At 41.4% G+C, this 23,769-nt stretch overlaps 2 protein-coding genes across 9 annotated transcripts; both read left to right on the plus strand.

The window, feature by feature from the left end:
* The first annotated feature begins 2,373 nt into the window (after positions 1–2,373).
* clec3a (C-type lectin domain family 3, member A) lies at positions 2,374–4,033 on the plus strand. The gene is made up of 3 exons (XM_030766796.1): positions 2,374–2,488; positions 2,795–2,878; positions 3,636–4,033. The coding sequence occupies exons 1-3, from the start codon at positions 2,374–2,376 to the stop codon at positions 4,031–4,033; spliced, it is 597 nt and encodes a 198-aa protein (XP_030622656.1).
* A 792-nt stretch (positions 4,034–4,825) lies between these two features.
* Positions 4,826–23,431, plus strand: usp47 (ubiquitin specific peptidase 47). 8 transcript variants are annotated; one of them, XM_030794368.1, is made up of 29 exons: positions 4,826–5,026; positions 9,931–9,990; positions 10,997–11,191; positions 12,220–12,337; positions 12,730–12,864; positions 12,968–13,064; positions 13,164–13,309; positions 13,462–13,541; positions 14,085–14,234; positions 14,498–14,593; positions 14,690–14,842; positions 15,098–15,256; positions 15,742–15,873; positions 16,057–16,133; positions 16,468–16,523; positions 16,772–16,884; positions 16,988–17,095; positions 17,323–17,530; positions 18,040–18,155; positions 18,286–18,405; positions 18,510–19,296; positions 19,669–19,844; positions 19,944–20,024; positions 20,136–20,251; positions 20,608–20,726; positions 20,957–21,087; positions 21,364–21,411; positions 21,537–21,667; positions 21,848–23,431. In XM_030794368.1, exons 1-29 carry the CDS (start codon positions 4,982–4,984, stop codon positions 22,020–22,022), a joined length of 4,128 nt encoding a protein of 1,375 aa, XP_030650228.1. In that variant the 5' UTR covers positions 4,826–4,981; the 3' UTR covers positions 22,023–23,431. The 8 variants fall into 8 exon arrangements, with proteins under 8 accessions (XP_030650228.1, XP_030650226.1, XP_030650229.1 ...); XM_030794366.1 differs by having other exon boundaries at positions 12,220–12,333; positions 12,711–12,864; XM_030794369.1 differs by lacking the exon at positions 9,931–9,990.
* The last annotated feature ends 338 nt before the right edge of the window (positions 23,432–23,769 follow it).

Genomic DNA, 23,769 nt, shown 5'->3' on the forward strand with positions numbered 1-23,769 from the left:
AAATCTAGACATAACTGAGAATATGTTAACCCTAAGATGAGAGAGTAGGTATGATGTGTTCATTTGTGGAACTCATTAAATTTTATTGCATTAGGTGATCATTAGATTTTGTTGCATGTTGGTCCGTTGTTTTGTGTTTCTCCAATGGTGCCTGTGTATATTGTGTATTTGTGGGGCTATAGTGGGGAGTCCTGAACCTCTTTCACAGAATTTGGGAGGGGTGTAAACGCTTTCACTGCTAAACATTTGCAATTATCCTTCTATCCTGCACAACCAACAGTAGGCCTTCTTCTTCAGCATATGACAGACTTAAATCCCGTTCCCAATTCTGTCTCACATCTATTCCTTTTGGTATATAAAATGATACCATCTGTACTTGAACGTGACCTTACTCTCTTTTCTGTTTGTTTTCGCTGTGTGTGTATGCTAACCTGCAGTGTGAGGAAGGTTGTCAACTTGCCTTAAAAATGATTTTAAAAAATACTACAAGCTTGCTCAGTGGGTGAAGCAGAGAGATAAAAAAAAAAAGGTGTTGTTTCACTGTATTTGTTGATGTTAGTGTTTCGTTTACATGAATAAAATTATAAGCAGAGCATTACTGGCCATCTGTAGTCTCTATACTATTTGTTTTGGCTTACATTATAACTACATCAAACATTTTACCACTTATCTGACCATTCAGGTTAAATATCTAACGTGCATTCTGTACTGAAAATAGACCTGAAAGAACATTTTGTGTGAAATGTATACTCTTTCTTTCTCTCCCTCCCTCCAAATTTGCATCAAAGCCATGCTATGAAATGGCACAGACTTCATTAGCAAACAGCAGGCATGTTTTGCCCTTTCAATCCATAGAAACGACAATCGGTGGTGTTTCTTATTTTTTCTTATCAGGTAGCGACAATTGGTTTGAGATAAGGAATATGCTAGACCCTGCACTCACAGCCGTTCTAGTTTTAAACAAGAAAAGTCATACATGTAGCCTTTCTCTTTCAAAATGGCTCTTTTACGTGTTCTAGCTAAACTCCTTTACATGGTGAAAAATGTATATTAAACTCCTTTCCTTGTGAAAATGTATATTAATGCAAATATTGTGATAATTAGATATCAACTCCGTGTTGTTTTGACTGATTATTTAATCATCAATCCAGTTATAAGATATCATGTCTCATAGATAACAATATTTTACAAAAATGTTGTCATAAAATTTGACCCACACTTTGGATATGACATAACAATGTCACACTGTTTGCTTCTCTACAGGGATCTTTTTCTAAGATAAAAGTGCCTTTCTCTGATATAGATCATCCACAACTATATTTTGGCTTTGTTTCTTGTCATTTCTGTTCATTCACATTGGATTAAGAGAAGTTACACTTTTAAGAATCCAATGCAACATTTTATTTGAATTTTTTTTCATTAGACAAAGGCTGTCAAACATCACATGTCTCTTTGTTTAGAGATGCTAAGACAAAAGCTTGTCTCATGTCTACAGAGGATGACAGAGAAAATCATTAATGTTTGAAGATCATCAATGCTTAAGATGTAAGCACAGAGAGGCATCCCCTAATCCCTCTGCTCTGCAAGGTTTTTTTTTCTATATGATTTTCCTCTCCTCCTCTATGTATTTGATGTCATTGCTCCCTAAAAATAGGTCTCTCTGAACAGGAGCCCTGAAGTGCACCAGTAAGTTGCAATATATACCAAACCTGCTGCTGCAAACATGTTTCTCAAGCAAAATTTATCACAATGACATCCAAAATATAGTAACACAAAAAGTAGCTACATTGTAGTAATGTTTTTTTACTTGGGGTGTAGCCCTTCTGTACTGCCTTTTGACTTCTAATTTTTTTAAAACTTCATTACATGTACTCTACATCGCACTGCAAGTCCTGAGCACAATACGTGTTTGATTTCACATGGAGGGATGCTTACTCTTTGTGGTCTTGATATCTAAACTTCACATATAAACTTTGATGCATCACACTGGAAATAGCAAAAAATGAGGGAAAAGTGTCTAATATAGTTATGTACAGAACTGCCCGCAATGTAACAGTGCTGCAGTCAATGAATTTATGGCCTGTTTGTGTAATGAATGGGAAAACTACTAAATGAGTTCCTCTCATGCCCAGGTAAATATTTATGAATGAATGGAAACAGAGGAATGATTGTTGTTACTGCACATTTAGTATTCCAATCCTCCTGACATTTTAAGACACGTACCAACTCTGCAGTGTCAGCCAATAGAAGGCAGCCTGCATAGGAGGAAAAAGCTTAGCTTGTGTTTGGTTAGGTGTCCACACACATTCAGAGGGTTTTTCTCAGTGATATATAGTGTGCTCCTGGGCTTGTTAAGATCCTTCAGCTGTGGCCATGGCTTATTCCAGACTGTTGCTCTTCTTCATCCTCTGCTCCATCCTGCTACAACAGGGTGGCAGTCGTCCATCCCGCTCCCGGAAGGCAGTTCCAGCTCGACAGAAAGGTAAAAGTAACCACAACCGAGGAGAGGAAAAGGTTTTCACATACAGAAGCTGTAGTGGAGTGTGGAGTGTGGAGTGTATGTGAAACAGTGTGTATATGTCAAAAGGTGTTTATCTGTCCTGAAATCAGAGAATCATTAACACCTTTGAGATGATAGATGAATGTATGTGTATGCATGTGTGTGTGTGTGTGTGTGTCAGAGAGAAAGAGAGTTTGGACTTACTTTGGAGGCTTTCTGTATTGTCTAGAGTGCTTTCATGCTGACTTACTCGTTTTTCTCTGTCTTGATTACACTCTGATTGAGCTACAGCAGGAGATGATGATGATATGAAGGCACAAATTGACAAGCTGTGGCAAGAGGTTAACTCCTTGAAAGAGATGCAGGCGTTACAAACAGGTAAAATTAATTGGCTGAAACGGAATAAAACAACCAGTGAGAATGTCATTGGCATGTATTTATTAATTACCACAAAAAATGATCATTTCAGTCAATATTTCCATCATGATTTCTCAATGATATCTTGAACTTTCTCGAAGAAACATTCACTAATGAAAGGGGATCAAACTTCTGCTCATTCCTTCTCAATCACTTTCATTCAGCCAGTGCTATTTGACCAGTAGAGGGCAGTAACAGTCCTATAAGAAAAAATACAGTTTTATGTTGTGTATTACTGCCTAAAGCCAATGCTGTTAAGACAGCCTCTGAGCCTGATTTCTTAATTTAGACTTTTCCTGGATCTGACACAGACACTCGAGCCAAAAACTGTTCACATAACCTCTGGAACAGTAAAATGAGACTATCAAAGAGACCAGGTTGAGGAACAGGTTGTTCTCACTTACTGAGGGAGCAAAAGAACATTTCACTGCTTCGTTTACATACACATACAGTGTGCTTCTGTCTCTCAATGAATGGCCTCATATATTGCTGTGGAAATTTGATGGAAGACTCAGGAGGCACCTAATGCTTGTCTTAGGAATAGACAAATGTTTGGAGAGGAATTCAAACATTTCATTCAAGTGAATACGGTTGAAGCTTCTAATCAGAACACAATATGTGAAACAAGTATTAGACTTGACATATGCCTTCTAAATTAGTAAATGAGAATTTTAGTCAGTTTGTACCTGTGTAAACTCACATATCTGTCTTTTTCCAGTTTGTCTTCGTGGCATTAAAGCTCACAGGAAATGTTACTTGGCCATTGAGGAGCCTAAGCACTACCACGAGGCAAATGAAGACTGCATTGCTCAAGGTGGCACCTTGGCTACACCACGAGACATAAAAGAGAACAATGAATTAAGGGACTATGCCAGACGCAGCTCCCAGGGATCCAAGGAATTCTGGATAGGTGTGACAGACATAGTCAAAGAGGGTCAGTATGTGGATGTCAACAGTATACCTGTAACTTTCTTCAACTGGGATCGCTCCAAGAAACAGCCTACAGGAGGCAAGAGAGAAAGCTGTGTGATTTTGTCCCTCGCAGCACAGGGAAAGTGGCATGATGAGGTCTGCCTAAGTCCGAAAAACTACATCTGTGAATACATCATTCCTTAACATGCAGTAAACACGGAGGCCAGATTGTTATTGACAACCTGATCATATATGCTCATCATCAAAGCCTACACCAAGGAAAGATGTGAACTACTCAACTCCTCTTAAGTCTCGTGCTCCTCTTGCAACTGTGTATTTGATCCACTGCCGAATAATAACTGTAACGGTAATAACTGCGGACAGTTTCCTGAGCATTAAAACGCACCTTTTGAAATGAGTAATAAATATGTCGCTTGTAAACCCAGACAACATCTGTGAAACGTACGAATAAATTGTGTCACTACAGTATTAACTAACGCAGTGATAGCCCACTGCAGATCTGCAGCACTATCTCAACTTTGTTTCTGCTGTAATGTAAACCTAGTAATAAAGGACACTGCAGAACACTGCACTCAGTTTCACGATAACTTTTCCCAGAGTATAACTAATTATACTTTTAAACTCTTTGCTTTTAACTCCCCGTGGAAGCCCATGGGAATTGAGGACCACTATACTTCAGCCTTTCCTGAAAATCATCCAGTGCTGAAAGACGTGATTATCCACTGTGAAAACTGATGAAAGTTCCACTCAGTTATTGATGTTGAAATTACTCATAAAATCAACATTATAGGAACGGCTGCACTTCTGATTTCACAAGCTTCCTCTAGGACGGCAGGTTAAAAAACAGTATTGTGCAGATACAAGATGTTTGGGAAGTGACGTGCAAAGTCGTCTGAAATCTCGCGAAACTGAGTGACGGCCATTTTTGCCCCCATTGATTGCTGTTTTTGCATGTAGTGTAACAGAAAGAAAGTACCTGCGATCACTTTAATAGCAAGTTTTTTCCTCGATCATTTGGGTTTTAATAAGTACACTGACTGGAGAACATACTAATTATGTTCGTTCACGTCTGTGTAAAGAGTTACTGTTGACATCCGAGCTTGGGTAGATGTCCGCATAACTGTCGCTCAAATGGAAATGGTGCCCAGCGAAGAAAAGCAGCTCGTACCCAGAGAGGTGAGAGATTATCGCAGAAAGACACTCCGTGTTTGGCCACGACAGGCCTTAGCTCACGACATAACGCCACAGTGGTCTCTAAAATTAAGGCAACTGAAACAGAACAACTGTGTGGGTAGAACTAATCGATATGACACAGAATTTTGTGAGGTTAGTTATGTCTCCAACGCGGTATAACTCTAACCAAACACAATAGCATTTAGCTAGCTAGCATTAGCCCTCTCAGTTCAAGGATGTCTCACCGACAGGATAGTTATCCTAACTTAGATGGCTATTTGCTAGCTTTGTTTTGATTGATAACTTAGTCATAGAGAGCTGACAACTCTCTTGATGTTTTCGCCACCAGTTTAGTAAAATTACGCTATGAATATATACTTAGGTTATGGTTTGATAGTGTCCAGAAGCTGTCCTGATGTTGCTATCAGCAAGTTCTCCATGCTAGGTTAGCATTGTCGATAAAGCTAAGCTGTTTTTTTTTGCCTTGTCAAACAGTGAGCTGGCTAGCTATTGCTGTATTAAATAACAAATATGAGCTCATCTAGTTTTTGAAGCAGCAGTGCGTGTGGCTTACTGATTATCCAGTTCACTGAGACTGATTGAACAGTGGCCTGCACTGTCTACACTCTACATGACAAATGTATTTGAAACCAGATACAAATCAGCTGTTGTGGTGTAACATTAAACATTAGCTCCGCAGCTAGCTAGCACAGTTAACTTCATCAGTGTTATTTTACAGGAATCACGGCCTTATCGTCGCAGTATGGCGACAAGGTTCGTGGTAGCAAGTTTGAAGTTCGGACAGCTAACTTATGTCGGAGACGCAAACTAGCTATGCAAATGCAGTTTATTGTAACTAAGTGTAGGATGGCTACCGCTGATTAACAATTTTAAACATACCGAAATAAATCATTTGCAGGCTGACAATTTACTACACTGTTTTGAGCAGGGGATTTTTGTAAACTATCTGCCTGAATAGACTATACAGCTGGTCAGTAGATACGACAGTAAAACGTATCGATGCATTTGTTATGTTGGTTCTCTACCATCCGTCTATTTTATGCGAATTGCATTTATATTACCATCGATGTTAACGTTAGATTGGAAAAGTAATGCTACCCTAGCTCTTGGATATAGGACGTTTTGCTTGTTGCTTATGCCAAGGATTAAGTTTTTCAGTTGCTGTCATTTTAGCGTCCCCCTTTTATATCGTAGCTTTGCGGTGGTAAAAATGCACAGTTTAACTCTTTAATACCAGTCATATTTGACCACTTACGTCGTCTCAAAGATAATGTGAAATGCACAATTCTGCTCTCAATTTAGCCATGTTCATACTTCAGCCATGCATATGAGAGTTCATAATTTGGTATGATTAGGTTTCATGAATTTATGACGCGCCAATTGGGCCTGAAATTTACCTAATTGTAGTTCGGTTTTATTGACAAACCAACACAAGCGCTTGTACTTGCAAACAGCAACTTAAAGAAATGATCGTCTAAGTTTAGTTTATTATCAAACTTTTAAATGCTCTTTGATTAAAACGTCGGACGTGTAGGCCTAAGGTTCCTATCATCAGTCCAGTTACTGACTTTGCAAAACAAAAGCGTAATTTAGTGTGTGTCGTCCCCCTTCCCCCAGTTCATTGACCATATTTGCCTTAGAGTTCAGAGTGAACTGTGACATGTACTACATACTATGAGAATTATTAGTGGTTCATATACAGTACTTGGTGTGACCTTTGGGAATGTTACACACAATGCAGTACAATGTATTACGTATTTGTCACTTTTTTTTCAGTCTCTGGTAATTTCTTTTGAGAAGGAAGCTTTAAACTGCATTTAGTTTGTTTAATTTCACTATCATCAAAAGTGCACTCTCATACCTTGATGTGTAAACAGCACAAGTGCACTGTTTTAGAGAAAATATTTCAGAGGTGAAGTAGCATGTGCTTTTATTACCAGTAACCTTTTCTGCTGACTTAATTTATTTGCAGTGAAGCTGTGTTTTAAGTCGATTACAGGGTTCTTTAACACTACAGGGGCAGTATCTTGTTGATTCTTTCCTGGGCTTGAAAGTTGTGAAAAGTTTTACTTTTTTCCTCAAGCCACCAGCTTGGTCAGGGGAAGTGTACTACCATTCCTTACTTAAGCTTGAGACTGTATCTGTCTTGGTGTAATACAGAATCTTCCTCATGCTTTGTCTCCTTACCTTGTCAATCAAGATCTGTAGTGAGACATGCAAGCAGACAAATACAAAGACAACACCAAAGGAGGGACCCATTTATTATCATTCTTTCACTTGTTTGACACAGTTGTGTCAGTAACTGGTCGTGTCAGTGAGACATTTTAAGTGTCATTGTATTAATGCTTTTGATTTTATTCACATCAGCCCAAATTGTATTGTACTCTTGCTTGGTTTCCAAAACATAAGCGAATGGGGCTGATGCACTTTTTCTCAGCTGTGTATTTGCAGCTATAAAGTATATAGTGATGTGAAGAAAGTGAGGTTTTGGAGAAAGTGAGGTTTTGGATGATGGGTAAAATGATTATTTATTTATTTATTTATATCTATTTATATTTATTTATTTATTTATTTATTTATTTATTTATTTATTTATTTAGCTACTGGACTGATGACTTTAATGACTCAGGGGTTAAGTCTTGGTTGAGAGTATGAGCTTGGATAAAATCACTCATGGTAATTTTGTTTCTTGTAGCCTGATCATAACATCACACTTTTTCAACCTATGCAGTCATGATGAATTTTGGAACACATGACTGTGTAAAAAGACTGCAGGGTCTCTCTGGGTGTCTTGTTTTTCATCAGTATGTCAAATGAGTCTTTCCCAGTGTTGTCAAAGAATTGTTCAAATGGTTGTAGCCAGAGACACCAGTATCAGATTGTAGTCAATAACAAAGGATGAGACATTTTCTGGTTGCCTCTTGTCTTAAAAATGTAAATTCCGGGATTAACATTACAAACAATTGTTTAGCCCAGAATTTCCACATGAGTTCAGCTATTGTGTTTTTTGATGGCACTCTAAGGGTTGTTTCTTTCTGAAGAGTGTGTTTGCCTGGATGCAGGGGTAGTGAGGAAAGGTCTGATTCAGCTGTTGAAATAGAGAGACTGTCCTTTTGTATCGTTCAGGTCCAGCTGACTCTGCGTAGCGCTCGGACAGAGTTGCCATAATGGTCTCAAGATAAAACAGCAGATTTTTATTCCATTGACTTGAATTTTTAATCTCCTCCAGACGGACTCTTATTAATCAAGTCTGCTCGGTCGGTGTATGGCCATGATTTCTGCTTTTTTTGTGTGCTTTTAATGATGCTACTGAACCCATTATATCAGTTCACTGGAGTTCTCTTCTCCTCAGCGTCCAGCTCAAGTCTGATGAGCTCAACATGCTGCCTTCCACGGTGCTCTTACTGCTTGCAGGGCTTGCTCTACAAGTCCACTCTCATTACCTTAAATCTCTCGTAGATGAATATTAAATACTCAGGCCTGGTCTAATCAATGATCCGATTATGAAATGTTGTTTAGACCCACCTACACTCTCGCTATTAGATTATATAAAAAAAAAAAAAACAGCCCAACTTTATAGACATATCAAACAGTTTCAAGGTATATTATGTTGTAGCTGGTGTGTTTTGTTTTGTTTTGGTTTTTTTTGCTCACAGAAGGGAGCTTGTTGTTTTAAAGGGCCACCTGCTAGCTGCAGTGAAACTGTTCATAGGACGTGTGCTGAAGGGTGAGTCACCTGGGTGGGGGCTCTTTACATTAGAGATTAGTCTGAGTCCTCAGAAGCCCTTCAAGCCCTTTGCTATTGTACAGCTGCCTATCTGCATGTGTTTTTATGTAGACCTGGTATATTTTGCTCATCTGTAAATTGACATGTTGGCCATGATTAGTAAAGAAAAACAGGAGAATATTGGATTCACATTTCCTCTTTCAGGCCAAGTTGGCTTTGTTCTCTTAGTCTGAGTTAGCAAGCTATAACACCGCAGGCTAGAGCCTGAATGAAACAAGGAAGTGATCATGAAGTTTGTGTTCTTGTGTATCTTTCTCTGTACTTGTTTAATTGTGACTCAGCAAACTATGCATGGAATTCCAACAGAAGAACAATGGAAGCGGCTCTGATCTGGTTTGTTACTGTGCCATACATGCTGAAAATACCGTAGTGATTAGTTGCTAAAATTCCAGTAATTAGAATGATTCTGATGTTAACTGTTATTTTCTTTTACATTTTCATGCTTAACATTTTATAATAGGCACTACTGGCTACACTATATAATGCATTTACATAATGTAGGACTTAATGCATGTTGTGTTGGGTTCTTTGTTTAAAGAAATCTGTGAATGCTTTGTGAAAAGCTGTGCATTATTTGACTAGGTATCTTGCAGATGTCCAGTTTCATTTTACAGACACATAACATTATGTTTTAATTTATATAAGGAACTCTAAAATTTTAATACAGTGGTATAGTTAACACAATGATTTTGTGCTAAAAACTGGAAGACAGGAACCAGTTGTAACTGATGGAATCTTTTTCAAATATAATGTGATGTTCTGAGAGCGGGCGTGGAATACTCCAGTCCCATTTGCTTGTTGCAAAGTAAAGATACACATCTAGGTGACTTTGTGGCGGTGCCTAGCGATATTATCCGTGATAAAAATACCCCTTAATCTGATAATACACCCACGCTGTTGACATCTATTGGCGTTTTAGAGCGACATTCTGGTGTATTTTCCAAGATTTACAGTCTGGCCTTGTCTTTAGGTCTTCCATGTCCCCAGGCCACACTTGGAACATAGTCACTGGAAGCGAGTCAGCTTTCTCAAGCATGCCCAGCTCCTTTTTTGGAGCTCATCATTTCACTATTTTTGTTGTTTTTATTTTTGCCACCAGGGTATTTTTTGGAGTTGCAGGCAAAGTATATTCGAGGAGATGAAGAAAAGGTTTTCCCAGGTTGTTATTGCAAGAAGAGTGCTGTGTATGCTTGTGTGTGTGTGTGTGTGTGTTCATAATATACTTGTATTGGCAACACAGCGCCTAAATGGCCTCATGCTAACACACCAGTCATGCTGAATTCACCGAGAACAGATGAAATTTATGAAATTAATTCATTCATCTGGTTGCATTGAGAAGTATGCTAAGTGCTGGTCCAAAAATATACAGATCCAGTGCGTTGAAGTCTGCTGTGAATGCCTGAATGTGTGGAGCACAAAAGTTTCATAATACATACTCATAAGGATTGTGTAGCTCCCCCCACATCATTCTTGGAACCCTTTAGCGTTTGGCTCTTGGTAACATGAGGAGATGGGTTATGGAGGGGGAGCACAGCAATCGCGTGGAAAGAAAATGGCCCTGGTTTGTAAACAGAGCCTGCAATTTGCACAGCGCCTCCAGTCACACTACTGACAATTAAGCAATGCACAAGCTGTTCACTGTCCTTATCTTTTACACATTTATACAATCAGCCTTGTTCAGCAGATATTGCATGTGCTTGTGGTATGATGATATGCACTTTACCAGGCACGCTGATTAACTTAAACTAACGTATATTTTAATATTGACTGCTTAAACTGTGGAGTGGAGGTTTTTCTAAGTGTTGCGGGTTTTTGATTCTGTTTCAGTTTTTATATCGAGGAGGCAAAGCTGTGTGATGTTGAGCATACTTCTCTCAGTCTTTATGTGTTTTCAAAGTCTAACAGAATTTACAGAGGGTCATATAAAAACTGCAGTGCACAGCTGAGCCACTTTCCTTTTGAGTGTTGAACGTTTTGTCTGTTTGTTACGTTGAAGTTTGAGCCTGCTGAATTTCTTTATGGTTGTGAAGAGACTGTACTCACTGCACTGTGTCAGTGCTCTCAGAGTGGTGCCTGTTAACTCCCCATAAGGTGACATGTTCCTTAGACCTGCCCACCCTTGAACTGAAGTTGACTAAAAGTCTATTGTGTTCTCTGGCCTGCAGATAGAGAGTGCTGCTGAAGAGCCCAGAGTGCTGTGCATAGTCCAGGACACCACCAATGCCAAGACAGTTACGGAGAGACTGACACTCAACCTCCCAGCCTCCACCTCCCTCTCCAAGCTCTTTGAGGATGTTGCCCACAAGGCAGGCTACGTGAACGGCACCTTTGACCTAGCATGGAGCAACACGCCCGACATGGTAAGACGCTTGACTGCAAGAAGAGAAAAAGTCCATATCACATGTGCAACATGTGACTGTATTTGTATAAAATGAGCTCTGCTTTTTACCTCCTATCCTGAAATCATGTTTGTGATATAATGCCAGTTGCGGCATCGAGGTCGAGAACACAGTGAAGAGGCATTGTTCAGGTTAACAACTCTGGTGCTGGTTGCTTGTCAGTCTCCTTACACCTGGCTGTGTGCTAATCCTGCAGCTGACCCAGAGCACAGGTGCTAGAGCTGGAGTTAGCTCACTGAGTAGGTCAGTGGATTAAGCAATGTTTCCACTGGTGCTTTGGCCAATGGGAAGTGGAACACTGGAATATGTGAAATCTAGCAAGCAAGACACATTTGATGCTGATACAAATCAGTTTTTCTTTTCTGTCAAAGCCCAACTTGTAAATGACCTTGTAGCTGAATTAATTTTTCATTTTGCTTGCTAGAGTACTGTGAATGGAACAAGGGAAACCCTGTTAATAACAATGCAAAAAGAACCCTATTATGTGAGCAAGAAAAAAGGGAAGTGCTGAAATGCATACAGTTCAGTCAAAGTATTGACATTGTGCTTGCTGAATGGGAAGTTCACCCTTTTTGACGTATGGGCTCATTATAAGCGTTAATTCAGCATTTGATGGTTCCTTAAATTATTTTTCAAGCAAACAGAATTAGATTTACATGATTTACAGTGCTATTAACAGAAGAGGCAGTGTTGACAATAAATCTCCCCAGTTTTTTTTGATGGTCCCATGGGTTAAAAAAAAAAAGAGAGAAAGAAAAAAAACCCCAAAGCCCTCTCTCTTACTAGGGCAGGCTTTTCTATATTCCTATATTCAGTTTAGTCTTGTTGATACTGTTCTCATTCATTCTCAGAGGAGGCAGGACCAAATGTGAGAAAGGTGCAACTTTCATTTTAATCTTGCATTGACTTACTTGTTTTTATCCTTTTTTCCCTGTATTATTTATTTATTTTTTCGTCTCATGTCACTCCTCCTGCTGTGTCTCCTATAGGCCCCTCTGGACCAGGGCAGTGACGTGTCACTTGTGGACTCTGGTTTTGAGCCAGGCAAAAAGAACTTCTTACAACTCATAGACAAGGATGGGGAGCAGCCTCAGATAGCTTCTGTGAGTGCAATGAACAAAAAGCTCTGAGAAATGATCTACAGCGATGTACACCCAAACAAATGAAGGCTTTGGACTCCATATTAAGATCCCTGGCAGCTGAACAGCTGTTTCTAACAGAGAGTAGTGAGCTGAGTCCTTTGTCCATCTGCCTGTGTGCATGTATAGGCCAGTCGAGGAGTGGAGTTTTTGTAAGAAAAGAATTCAGTAACTGTATTGCTGTGTGCAATGATGCATATGCAACAGGTGAACTGATCATTGATAAGAAATAGTTAGAGCCAAATCATCAAATTAAAACCAAGGTGAGGAAGTTAGAAACACGCGTTGCTCTCTTTGGAGTTTGAATTGACCTGTTTTGGTGTGTGTGTGTCCGTGTCCAGGATGAGTCTGGTACTGCAGACAGTAGTGGTCTGGATGACAGCTCCCAGGACCGCTTCATTGGACCGCTGCCTCGGGACGGGACCGTGGGTTGCAGCAGCGACTACAGCAGCCCCAGCTACTCCTACTCCTCCATACTCAACAAGTCAGAGACGGGTAAGTTCCCTCTCCAGACGCCTTTTAAAAGGAGTAGACTGACTAAACCATTAGTCTGCTGTCTGACAATTAAAGTTACTCAATGTTTTTCTCTTTTCTGAAGGATATGTGGGTTTGGTCAATCAAGCTATGACCTGCTACCTGAACAGCTTACTACAGACACTCTTTATGACTCCAGAGTTCAGAAATGCCCTGTATAAGTGAGTACTGTACACCTGGCATTAATGTTATTGGACAAAGTAGTGTAGACACAGCACAGGTCTGAAGCATAATCATTTTTCTGGAATTTTCCCTTTCAGTTGGGAATTTGAGGAGTCAGAGGAGGACCCGGTCACCAGTATCCCATACCAGCTCCAAAGGCTTTTTGTACTTCTGCAGACCAGTAAAAAGCGTGCCATCGAGACTACGGACGTGACCCGTAGTTTTGGCTGGGACAGCAGCGAAGGTAAGTGACCTGCACTCACAGTGTGTCAGACCACCACAGATTTGTGCTTTTCTGTTTTGCAGTATTGTACTGTTGAGCTCTCACTGGTATTTGTGTGTTGTCTTTGTCTGGGTCCTGCGTGTCTACACGTGTATTTGGGTTTTGTTTTTCAGCCTGGCAGCAGCATGACGTCCAGGAGCTTTGCAGGGTCATGTTTGACGCTCTGGAGCAGAAGTGGAAGCAGACTGAACAGGTCTGACACAGCGTTTACCCCCTCAGCACACAACACTAATCCAGAGCCAATGGAAGCCCTTCCTCAAGGCCAGAACAAAGAGCTCAGTGTGGAACAGGGGAGAAAGTGACCACAATGTCCCGGGTGTAGCTATTTCTGATAGGGGGTGGTTTGTGTAAACACACACTCAGCCTGGTCTTTTTTACTCATGTGAGCTCTGATTAGTTAGGGATGAAGAAGGGCTTGATTATGCCAGCAGGAATTTAGTCGCCCTCATCCCAGCTCACAAATACCATTGTTTTGACACTTTTCTGGCTCTTAAAATTGGTTTAGAGTTTAAGCACTATAGTACTTGGAGAGCTGGTTTAAAAAGATTTATTTGCTTATTTACTATAAAGAAAAGGAACACTCTGATTTAGGAATTTGACGAGGATTCCTGTGAATAGGGTGACACTTGACGGTCTTTTTATTTAAACAGGTTTATGAATACCTAAACGGTCTGTGTTTTTAGAAAAACATGAACTGTAGCATGTGTTTACTGACGTTGTCATTATGTTTCTTCAGGCCGATCTTATCAACCAGCTGTACCAAGGCAAACTGAAAGATTATGTTCGCTGTTTGGAGTGTGGTTATGAGAGCTGGAGGATCGACACCTACCTGGACATTCCTCTGGTCATTAGGCCCTTTGGAGCCAGCCAAGCATTTGGCAGCGTGGTATGTCTCCTCTATATCAGCTTTGGCTCTGTAGCATGCCTTTGAAAAAAAGCACACGCTTTCCCCTCTACTCCACATTTATTAATAACACTATCAGTTTATCACTGCATGAATCTTTCACGCCTCTTCACTTACGTCCCATACATCTCAGAGTTTGTAACAGAGAGACACGATTAAGTGCACTTTAAGTTTGGCGTTGTATCTGAAATGTGTTATTTGTGTGTAATCTGCTGCTCTGTTCGGCCTAATACTGTGTGCTACAGGAGGAGGCACTTCAGGCCTTTATCCAGCCTGAGACTCTGGATGGGCCCAATCAGTACTTCTGTGAGCGCTGCAAAAAGAAATGTGATGCCCGCAAGGTGAGCCAGCTTTCAGAAACCAGGTTACAGAAGGCCTGTGAAGATCATCGCCACATGTGTGTCTCCTCTTTCACCTGTTTTCTTTTTCTTCTGTAGGGACTGAGGTTTCTGCACTTTCCATACCTGCTAACCCTGCAGCTGAAGCGCTTTGACTTTGACTACACCACTATGCACCGTATCAAGCTCAACGACCGCATGACCTTCCCAGAGGAGCTTGATATGAGCCCCTTCATGGACGTGGAAGATGAGGTGATTGGTCTCAGGACAGCTGTGCTTCTTTTTCTTTTTATAAAAAAACAAAACAAAAAAAACATCTTTTGTTTAACCCCAGTAGAGCCACTGTGTTACCTGTGTGGCAACCTGCCCTTCGGAACCATTGCAGTACTTTTTTGTAACTCCTTATGATAAAGTGTCATCTTCAGTGACATCATTAATCATTCTTGACTGCAACAGCACAGTAATATAACAGTAACCGTGGCCTTACTGTTTTTTGTTTCTCTGAAGAAATCTCCTCAGACTGAAAGCTGCACTGATAGTGGGGCAGAGAATGAAGGGAGTTGCCACAGTGATCAGATGAGCAATGACTTTTCCACAGACGACGGTGTGGATGAGGGCATTTGTCTTGACAACACCAGCAGTACAGAGAGAGTCCTGAAGCCAAAGGTAATCTAGTCACAGAGAGAGTCCTGAAGCCATAGTTAATGTAGTCACAGAGAGAGTCCTGAAGCCAAAGGTAACGTAGTCACAGAGAGAGTCCTGAAGCCAAAGATAATGTAGTCACAGAGAGAGTCCTGAAGCCATAGTTAATGTAGTCACAGAGAGGGTGCTGAAGCCAAAGGTAACGTAGTCACAGAGAGGGTGCTGAAGCCAAAGTTAATGTTATCACAGAGAGGGTCCTGAAGCCAAAGGTAATGTAGTCACAGAGAGGGTCCTGAAGCCAAAGATAATGTAGTCACAGAGAGAGTCCTGAAGCCATAGTTAATGTAGTCACAGAGAGAGTCCTGAAGCCAAAGTTAATGTTATCACAGAGAGGGTCCTGAAGACAGGTAATGCAGTCACTGTGCACTTTAAAGATATGCCAACCAGTTGGTCATTAGCTGGCAACTGTGGATGTAGCACTAAGTGATTCCCCTCTCTCTCCTGTGCAGAGCTCACTTACCTTTGAGCTCTTCTCGGTCATGGTGCACTCGGGCAGTGCTGCAGGTGGACACTACTATGCCTGCATCAAATCCTTCAGCGATGGCCAATGGTACAGCTTCAACGACCAGCACGTGAGCAAGGTCAGCCGTCTTCCTTGATGGATATTTTGGTTATTTTTCTTCATTTTTCTTAAAGCAATGCCTCCTAATAAAAATGAGAGCCATCAAAGTTCTACTATCAAGGTGATATTTTCTTCTCTTAACTTGTAAGAGTGGAATGAACTCTCCTCACTTCATTTTGTACTGTAAAATGTCGAATTGCAGATCACACAAGAAGACATTAGGAAGACGTATGGTGGATCCTCAGGGAGCAGAGGCTATTACTCCAGTGCCTTTGCCAGGTTGGTGAGACCTCATCGCTCTCTCTGGAATTTCAACACTGGCTGTGTTTATGGGAGCACCACTTGCTGATTCACAGCCATGCACAACATCAGAGCTATAATCATGATGAACTTTACACATAGCGCAGTGAAATGACGTCTTTCCACGCAGAGACAATGAGGGTTATTATTTAGACATGAACTGAGCTCTGCTTATTTCCTCCTTTATATGCTCTTGGTCTGTAGAGTGTTCTTGTGATGTACAGCAACTTTTAATAGCTAATGTTTAGACTGTGATGCCCCTCTGTTAATATCAACCTCTAATACTAATATCTCCTTTTTCATGTTTTCACAGCTCTACAAATGCATACATGCTCATATACAGGCTAAAAGATCCTTCAAGGAATGCAAGTAAGAACAAAGTTTCTGTTTTATATATATTTTTTTTTTTTAAAGATTTTTGTCCCAGTATTGAGTCAGTGTAGAATGTTTAAAAGACTTTTTAATTCCCTTTATTTCAAATTCCTTTAGTTTTCTTCAGTACTGAGTTGATTTTTAACATGAGGCGCTGTGTTCTATGGCACGTCTTGCCTGCTTTTCAGTCAGTGCTTGACCTTTTTGTCTGACTTTGAGTCTGACCGTGTTGTGCATCTGGACAGAGTATATGGAGGTGGAGGACTTCCCAGAACACATTAAGAGACTGGTGCAGAGGGAAAAGGAGTCCGAGGAACAGGAGAAGAGACAAAGAGAAATTGAGCGTAACACATGCAAGGTAGTTCAGTGACCTACCTATGGAACTTTTGTAATACCTCTTTGACTGTGTTAAGTAGTACTTGACCTCTGTCTCTTACAATCTTTTTTGGTCTCTGAACCAGATCAAGCTCTTCTGCATGCACCCTGTGAAGAAGATGATGATGATGGAGAATAAACTTGAAGTTCACAAGGATAAAACTCTTAGAGAAGCTACAGAAATAGCATACAAGGTACACATTGTGAATGCTGACAGATCATAATGACTACTTAAGTTGGTCTCTCTAACCATGATATACTATGGGCACATTGCTTTAATGTAAGCTTATCTGCCTGCTCTCAAGTCATGCTCTCATCACCCATAGGCTCTCAAGGCCTAAGGGTAAATCGAAAGATAACATCACAATGGTTTTTAATATATTCACAAGTTTTGTGTTTTCTTCTCTCTCCTGGTGCATAGCTGATGGATCTAGAGGGGGTGGTTCCGTTGGACTGCTGTCGGTTGGTGAAGTACGATGAGTTTCACGAGTACTTAGAGCGCTCTTATGAAGGCGAGGAGGACATGCCGATGGGCCTGCTCTTGGGTGGAGTGAAATCTTCCTACATGTTTGACTTACTGCTGGAGACCCGCAGGCCTGATCAGGTGTTCCAACCTTACAAACCTGGAGGTACATGTTCCACAGTCATAGTATAAAACCAACCTCACAGCCTTAAAAAGCCAGAGGTACCTACTCTACAGTCGTAGTATAAAATCAACCTCAAAGCCGTAAAAAGCCAGAGGTACCTATTCTATGGTCATAATATAAAACCAGCCTCATAGTTCTGCAGATGGTCCTCTTTCCACTGTTTCCTTTTTCAGAGCCATAATTAATAGTAAGCGGCACTAGCCAACATGTTTGAACAGTGTTGTATTTGACCGTGAAATGCTGAGTCAATGACGTATTTTGCACCCACATGGCTCTTAGCAGACTTGTGGACCTTTCTTGTTTGAATTATTTAGAGAGGGTATGATAATCATGCTTTAAGCCTTAGGATATTAAGACATTTTTTATTTGTCGTTTTGTGACTCCTGTTCAGTTATGATTTGGTGTGAAATCTAGACAAAACGTTTGTAACCTGAAATGTGTGTGTGTGTGTGTGTGTGTGTGTGTGTGTGTGTGTGTTTCTCTTTCTGTAGAGGTAATGGTGAAGGTGCATGTGGTGGATCTGAAGAGTGAGACCATTGCACCTCCTGTCAGTGTGCGGGCTTATCTAAATCAGAGCATCACCGAGTTCAAGCAACTTATTGCACAGGTACAAAACTGCAAGTGCATTACAGCACCAAATCACTGAGACTGAACGCAGTTGTGCTAATATTGAGCTTGTGAGGTTAGTAAGGAGGTCTAATATGCACTCGCTTGAATATACATGTGTTCATTCACAGGCCACTGGACTTTCTGCTGAAACCATGCGTGTCGTCCTGGAGCGCTGCTATAATGACCTTCGGTTACTTTATGTGCCCAATAAGACACTGAAAGCTGAGGGTTTCTTCAGGAGCAACAAGGTCCCTCTTTTTACCAGTCACCTCTACTTTAGGGTTTTATTTTATTTGATGAATATCTCTGTAGAGGTTTTATTAACCATGCTTGACTCCCCCCCCCTCCTCAGGTTTTTGTGGAAAGCTCTGATTCATCAGATCACCAAGTCACATTTACTGACTCCCTCTTATGGAAGCTCTTGGATCGCCATGGGAACACAATCCGACTGTTTGTCACACTGCCCGAGCAGTCGCCAGGCCGCCTGGCCAATAGAACTAGTTGTCCCAAGGCCAGTGGTGACTCAGAGGACTCTTTTGAAGGGGCAAAGGGCAGCAGGAAGTCGGTGGAGGCGATTCTGGAAGAGAGCACAGAGAGGCTGAAAAACCTGTCCTTACAGCAGCAGCAGGGCTGCAGTACCAGCGACAGTCAAAAAAGCTCAGACCACAGTGACTTTGAGCACATTGAGTCTCCTGCCCAGGAACCCGACTCGGCCCCCCAGCCCGCTCCGCTGGACGACCGCACGCGGGTGGCCAGCGGGGGCAGCGCCAGCGGGGGCGCCTCTGACCCAGAGAACCAGTTCCCTTCGGAAGAGCGCTCTGATTCGGACATGAACAACGACCGCAGCACCAGCTCAGTGGACAGCGACATTCTGAGTTCCAGCCACAGTAGCGACACACTGTGTAATGCGGACAGCGGGCCGCTGCCGCTAGCCAATGGCCTGGACTCGCACAGCATCACCAGTAGCCGCCGCTCCAAAGCCCACGAGGGCAAAAAAGAGACATGGGACACTGCAGAGGAGGATTCGGGCACTGACAGCGAATACGATGAGAACGGCAAGAGTAAAGGCGACGCCCAGTACCTGTACTTCAAAGCAGAGCCCTATTCACCGGAGGATGGCTCTGGAGATAGCCAGAAATGTACACACTTTTCTCCTATCCTTTTTTTTAATTGAAATGGTCTCAACTGTAGAAAAACACCAGTTATCTATATCTTTCTCAGACTTAGATTTTCCAAAAATGTTTTTTGTTCTGTTTCTCTCATTAGTTTACAGCAAAAAGAGAACTCGATATTAAGGTTTAAAGACTTGGACGTTATTGCAATAATGTAATGTAAGATTGACTAAGGCCACCCCTTAGCGAGGGGCTTTTGCATTAGGGCTGAAAGTATGATTCAAAACAGCAACATGTAAGTTCATGCAAATGTGTGTGATTTATAGCAGCAGAATTACACCTGTTTGCAGATCAAACCTGTTTTATAACTGAAAGGTTTTCTGGGATGGTGTGTTTCAGGTTTACTGGTCCATGTAGATAAGAGGATCACACTGGCAGCATTCAAGCAGAATCTGGAACCCTTTGTTGGGGTCACTTCCACCCAGTTTAAGGTCTTCCGGGTGTACGCCAACAACCAAGAGTTCGAGAGCGTGCGACTGAATGAGACGCTCTCCTCTTTCTCAGATGATAACAAGGTCAGTCTTTACTTTGGCTGTGCCGAGAACATTCTTGTCCTGTTTTTGTCATACCAAACCATTTTCGCTTTCTCTGATAATGTGCTCTGCCCGTTACAGATTACTATTCGGTTAGGAAGAGCACTGAAGAAAGGGGAATACCGGGTGAAGGTCTACCAACTGTTAATAAATGACCCTGAGGTAAGCCATCCTTTTTTTTCTGTTTGGAAAAGAAGTTGTACTGGTACTCAAGGCCTGCTCTGAAATTCCTTAAGTGGGTAACCATGCATTTATGTCTCGTTCTGCCCTTAGCCCTGTAAGTTCCTAGTGGACACTGTGTTTGCCAAGGGCATGACTGTGAGGCAATCCAAGGAGGAGTTACTGCCCTTACTGAGAGACCAGTGCAAACTGGACCTCAGTATCGACAGGTGAGCACGCGTTTCACGCATAATAATGTGTATGACTGTATCCTTATGTACATAAGCATCCTAATGCCAATTAAGATCTTCTTGTCGTACAGTCTGAATGTTTCTCTTTCATGACTGGTAGTTGTTATGTTAGAAACATCGGAGAGGATTGTTGCTGCTACGTTTCCACAAATGTTGCTCTGACATTAAACATTATTTATTGATTTATTTCTTTATTTTGCAAAGATGAGTGTAGTGAGTCACAGCAGTGACTGACCTTTTAAACCTCATGACTCACAGCTCGGCCAGCTAAAGGTTGGTCACTGCTCCTGTTGAATACAAATGAAGTATCTGGCTCTGTCTCTGTCTGTGTGCAGGTTTCGTCTCAGGAAAAAGACCTGGAAAAACCCAGGGACAGTGTTTTTGGACTACCACGTCTATGAAGAGGACATTAACATCTCCAGCAATTGGGAGGTCTTCCTGGAGGTTCTTGAGGGTAAAGTGAAATCTACGTTTTAGGCAGACGCTCAACAATTTTTTTTGTTTTATCATATAACACGGATGTATTCATTCTCAAATTCATGCAGTATCTCTTTCATCCCCTCATACTGGTTCTTTGTTATAAAGACTTAAAAAAAAAAAGAAAGAAAAAAAAAAAGTAAATAATATGTTGAATTTTTGACAGTCCTTACAATGCTGGTATGTTCTCTGAACTTGTTTCTGCAGAACCAGAGAGAATGAAATCCATGTCCCAGCTGGCAGTCTTGACGCGGCGCTGGAGGCCGTCTCAGATGAAGCTGGAGCCTTTCCAGGAGGTGGTGCTGGAGAGCAGCAGTGTGGAGGAGCTTAAGGAAAAGGTATGGAGACAAACAGTGGGGTTGTTTGTGTGTGTGTTTACACACAGACTTTTTTTTTTTTTTTATATATATATATATAGATTGTACTGTTTCTAAGTATAACTGAGTAATTGAGTAGTATAATTAAGTGATTGTAATAATTTAATTTTGCTTCATTGGTGAGTGTAATAATGCCAAGTACTTTTGAATGCAGTGTGGCGCTCTGTTAGTAATACAAGCTATTGATATGCAGTTAGTAATGCTTGACTAATACTTGACTTCTCATTGTTTTTTCAGCTCAGTGAACTGAGTGGTATTCCTCTTGAAAACCTGGAGTTTGCAAAGGTATATTTTTTATTATTCATGCTCCTTTATTTAATTGGAACTGTGTGATTCTATTTTGATTTTAATCAATTTAATTGAGGTCATAAATGATGGTCATTATATGACTTAATTTGTGGGTTTCACAGGGGCGAGGAACATTTCCCTGTGACATATCTGTTCTGGAGATCCATCAGGATTTGGATTGGAACCCTAAAGTCTCCACACTCAATGTCTGGCCCCTCTATATCTGTGATGATGGTGCCGTGGTCTTTTACAGGTAAGACACTCATCATAATTGTTTAGCTGTGAAACCTTGGCTCTGTGCATTAGGTGGTATTCATTGAGACAGCACCAAGAAAAGCTTAGATCTGTTTTTTTGAGAAAGTTAAGAACTGAGGCCTCGATTGCAGGCATGCTTTGAGGAGGTGATAGCCAAAGTTTCCATTTCTCTCTGCAGGGATAGCACTGAGGAGCCCATGGAACTGTCTGAGGAGGAGCGCAGTGAGCTGATGAAAAAGGAGAGCAGCCGGCTACTGAAGACAGGCCACCGGGTCAGTTATTCACCCCGCAAGGAGAAGGCCCTCAAAATCTACCTTGACGGGGGGCCTACCAAAGACCCTGGCCAGGACTGAGGCGGAGGCCGGTTCATCCCGAATTTTTTTTAGCTGGCCTGCCCGTCGCAGCGTAGTGTTGCCTCGCCAGGGACCCTCCTCTGGCACGGGGCCCACGTTGAATCAACGTCACCAGTGCTGTTTGGCTGACGCCCTCCTCTCTGGGCTCCTGGGGGTATAGCGTGGCTCAGAATCCTTTTGTGCACTATAGTTTATTGTACTGTAACGTTTATAAGGGAAGTGCAAAAGCTATTCAATCCTTTTTTTCTGACAAATCAATTAAACATGGAGTGACAGAGATAGGTGCACTTATGGAATAGGGTAGAGTGGACTGTTCAGGAGTGATTCACCTCTCCTTGCCTCTCTCCTCTCTCTGTGTGTTGATCCTCAGTACTATGTCCCCCCCCACATTCTCATTCACAAATTGTTTTATGAAGGATTTGAATTCATCCAGTTCATGTGTGCACAAGTGCGGCATCAAATTTACTGACAGTTCTCAGTCCACCTGTAGCTGTTGTGCTAAAACAGGCAAACAATTAACAATTTCAGTTCCCAGATAATGGAATTTGTTGATGCTATAATTATCTTTTCAAATAGATTGTATAGAAATACCAGAGATATTCTGAGTCACATTAACACATGGAAAAAAAAAGCTAAAATAACAGAAGTTTATTGTTGTTAATGACCTTTATTTTTGACCCAGATGCATTAAGTTTCATATTGTATTCTTCAGGCAGGTACTCCATAAACAACAAATTGTTGTGTGAAACCGAAAAACGAAATCTCTTCCGATCATTTTGTTTTGCGAGCCCTGCTTATGGGTGAACCCAAGAATTATCGTCTGTCTTCAAAAGTCTTCTCTTGACTCTAGTTTGCTGCTCTCACTTGAAATGTTGGGATTCCTCTTTATGTTTAACATAAACGCGATAAATGTAAATGAAATGCTTCTCTGGCTAATGAGACTCTGACCTGGCTGTCTCCCAGAATGCTTCCCTGCATGTGTGGGTGTGGAGGTGGCCCAGCCCCCTGTGGAACTCCACTGGGCTGCCCCACCCCCACGTAGGCTCAGCTCCACCCCACGCATAAAGAGCTCCGCTTGATACTGGTACATTTTAGTGTGCAAGTCTGTAAGGGTAGAACAACAGAATAAGATAGAGAGCAATGTGTACCTTTTCTCTCTCTTTTCTCTTGTTTTTGTTTTCTTCTTTCTTGTAAATTATTATTTCACCCCGGACTTAATAATGGCGTTAAGTCCTGCGAGTGACCTCTGGCACACATTTTAATTTGTGTCGATATTCAATCTTTTTGTTCATTTAGGATGTCCTTCCCTGTGTTTTTTTTTGTTTGTTTTTGTTTTTATTTCTGCACAATGTGAGCCTATATGGGTTCAGGCATGTGTGTGTGTCTGTGTGTCTGTGTGTGTGTGTGTGTGTGTGCGTGTGCGCGTGTGTGCGTGCGTGTGTGTGTGTGTGTGTGTGTGTGTGTGTGTGAGGGCAGGCGTGTGTGTGTGGCTGTGTATGGAGATGCTACTTGCTGCTGTTTTATGTAGCCTGAGCTGAGGGTATAGAGGCACACTGGACCAGCAGTCTGGGCCATAGCACCGCCGAGCCTGGCAGAACTGAGGTTGTTCCACTGGGCTCTTAATGCTGTCACAAGCTGTTCACAGTAGACATGCCAATATGAAAATAAAAATTCAATAAAAAATATATAAATACATTTTTGTTTCTTCCATGAGAATATAAAGGAAGAATTAAAATGGTTTTCCTTA

Source organism: Chanos chanos, chromosome 2, assembly GCF_902362185.1.
Source record: "Chanos chanos chromosome 2, fChaCha1.1, whole genome shotgun sequence".
NCBI lineage: Eukaryota > Metazoa > Chordata > Actinopteri > Gonorynchiformes > Chanidae > Chanos > Chanos chanos.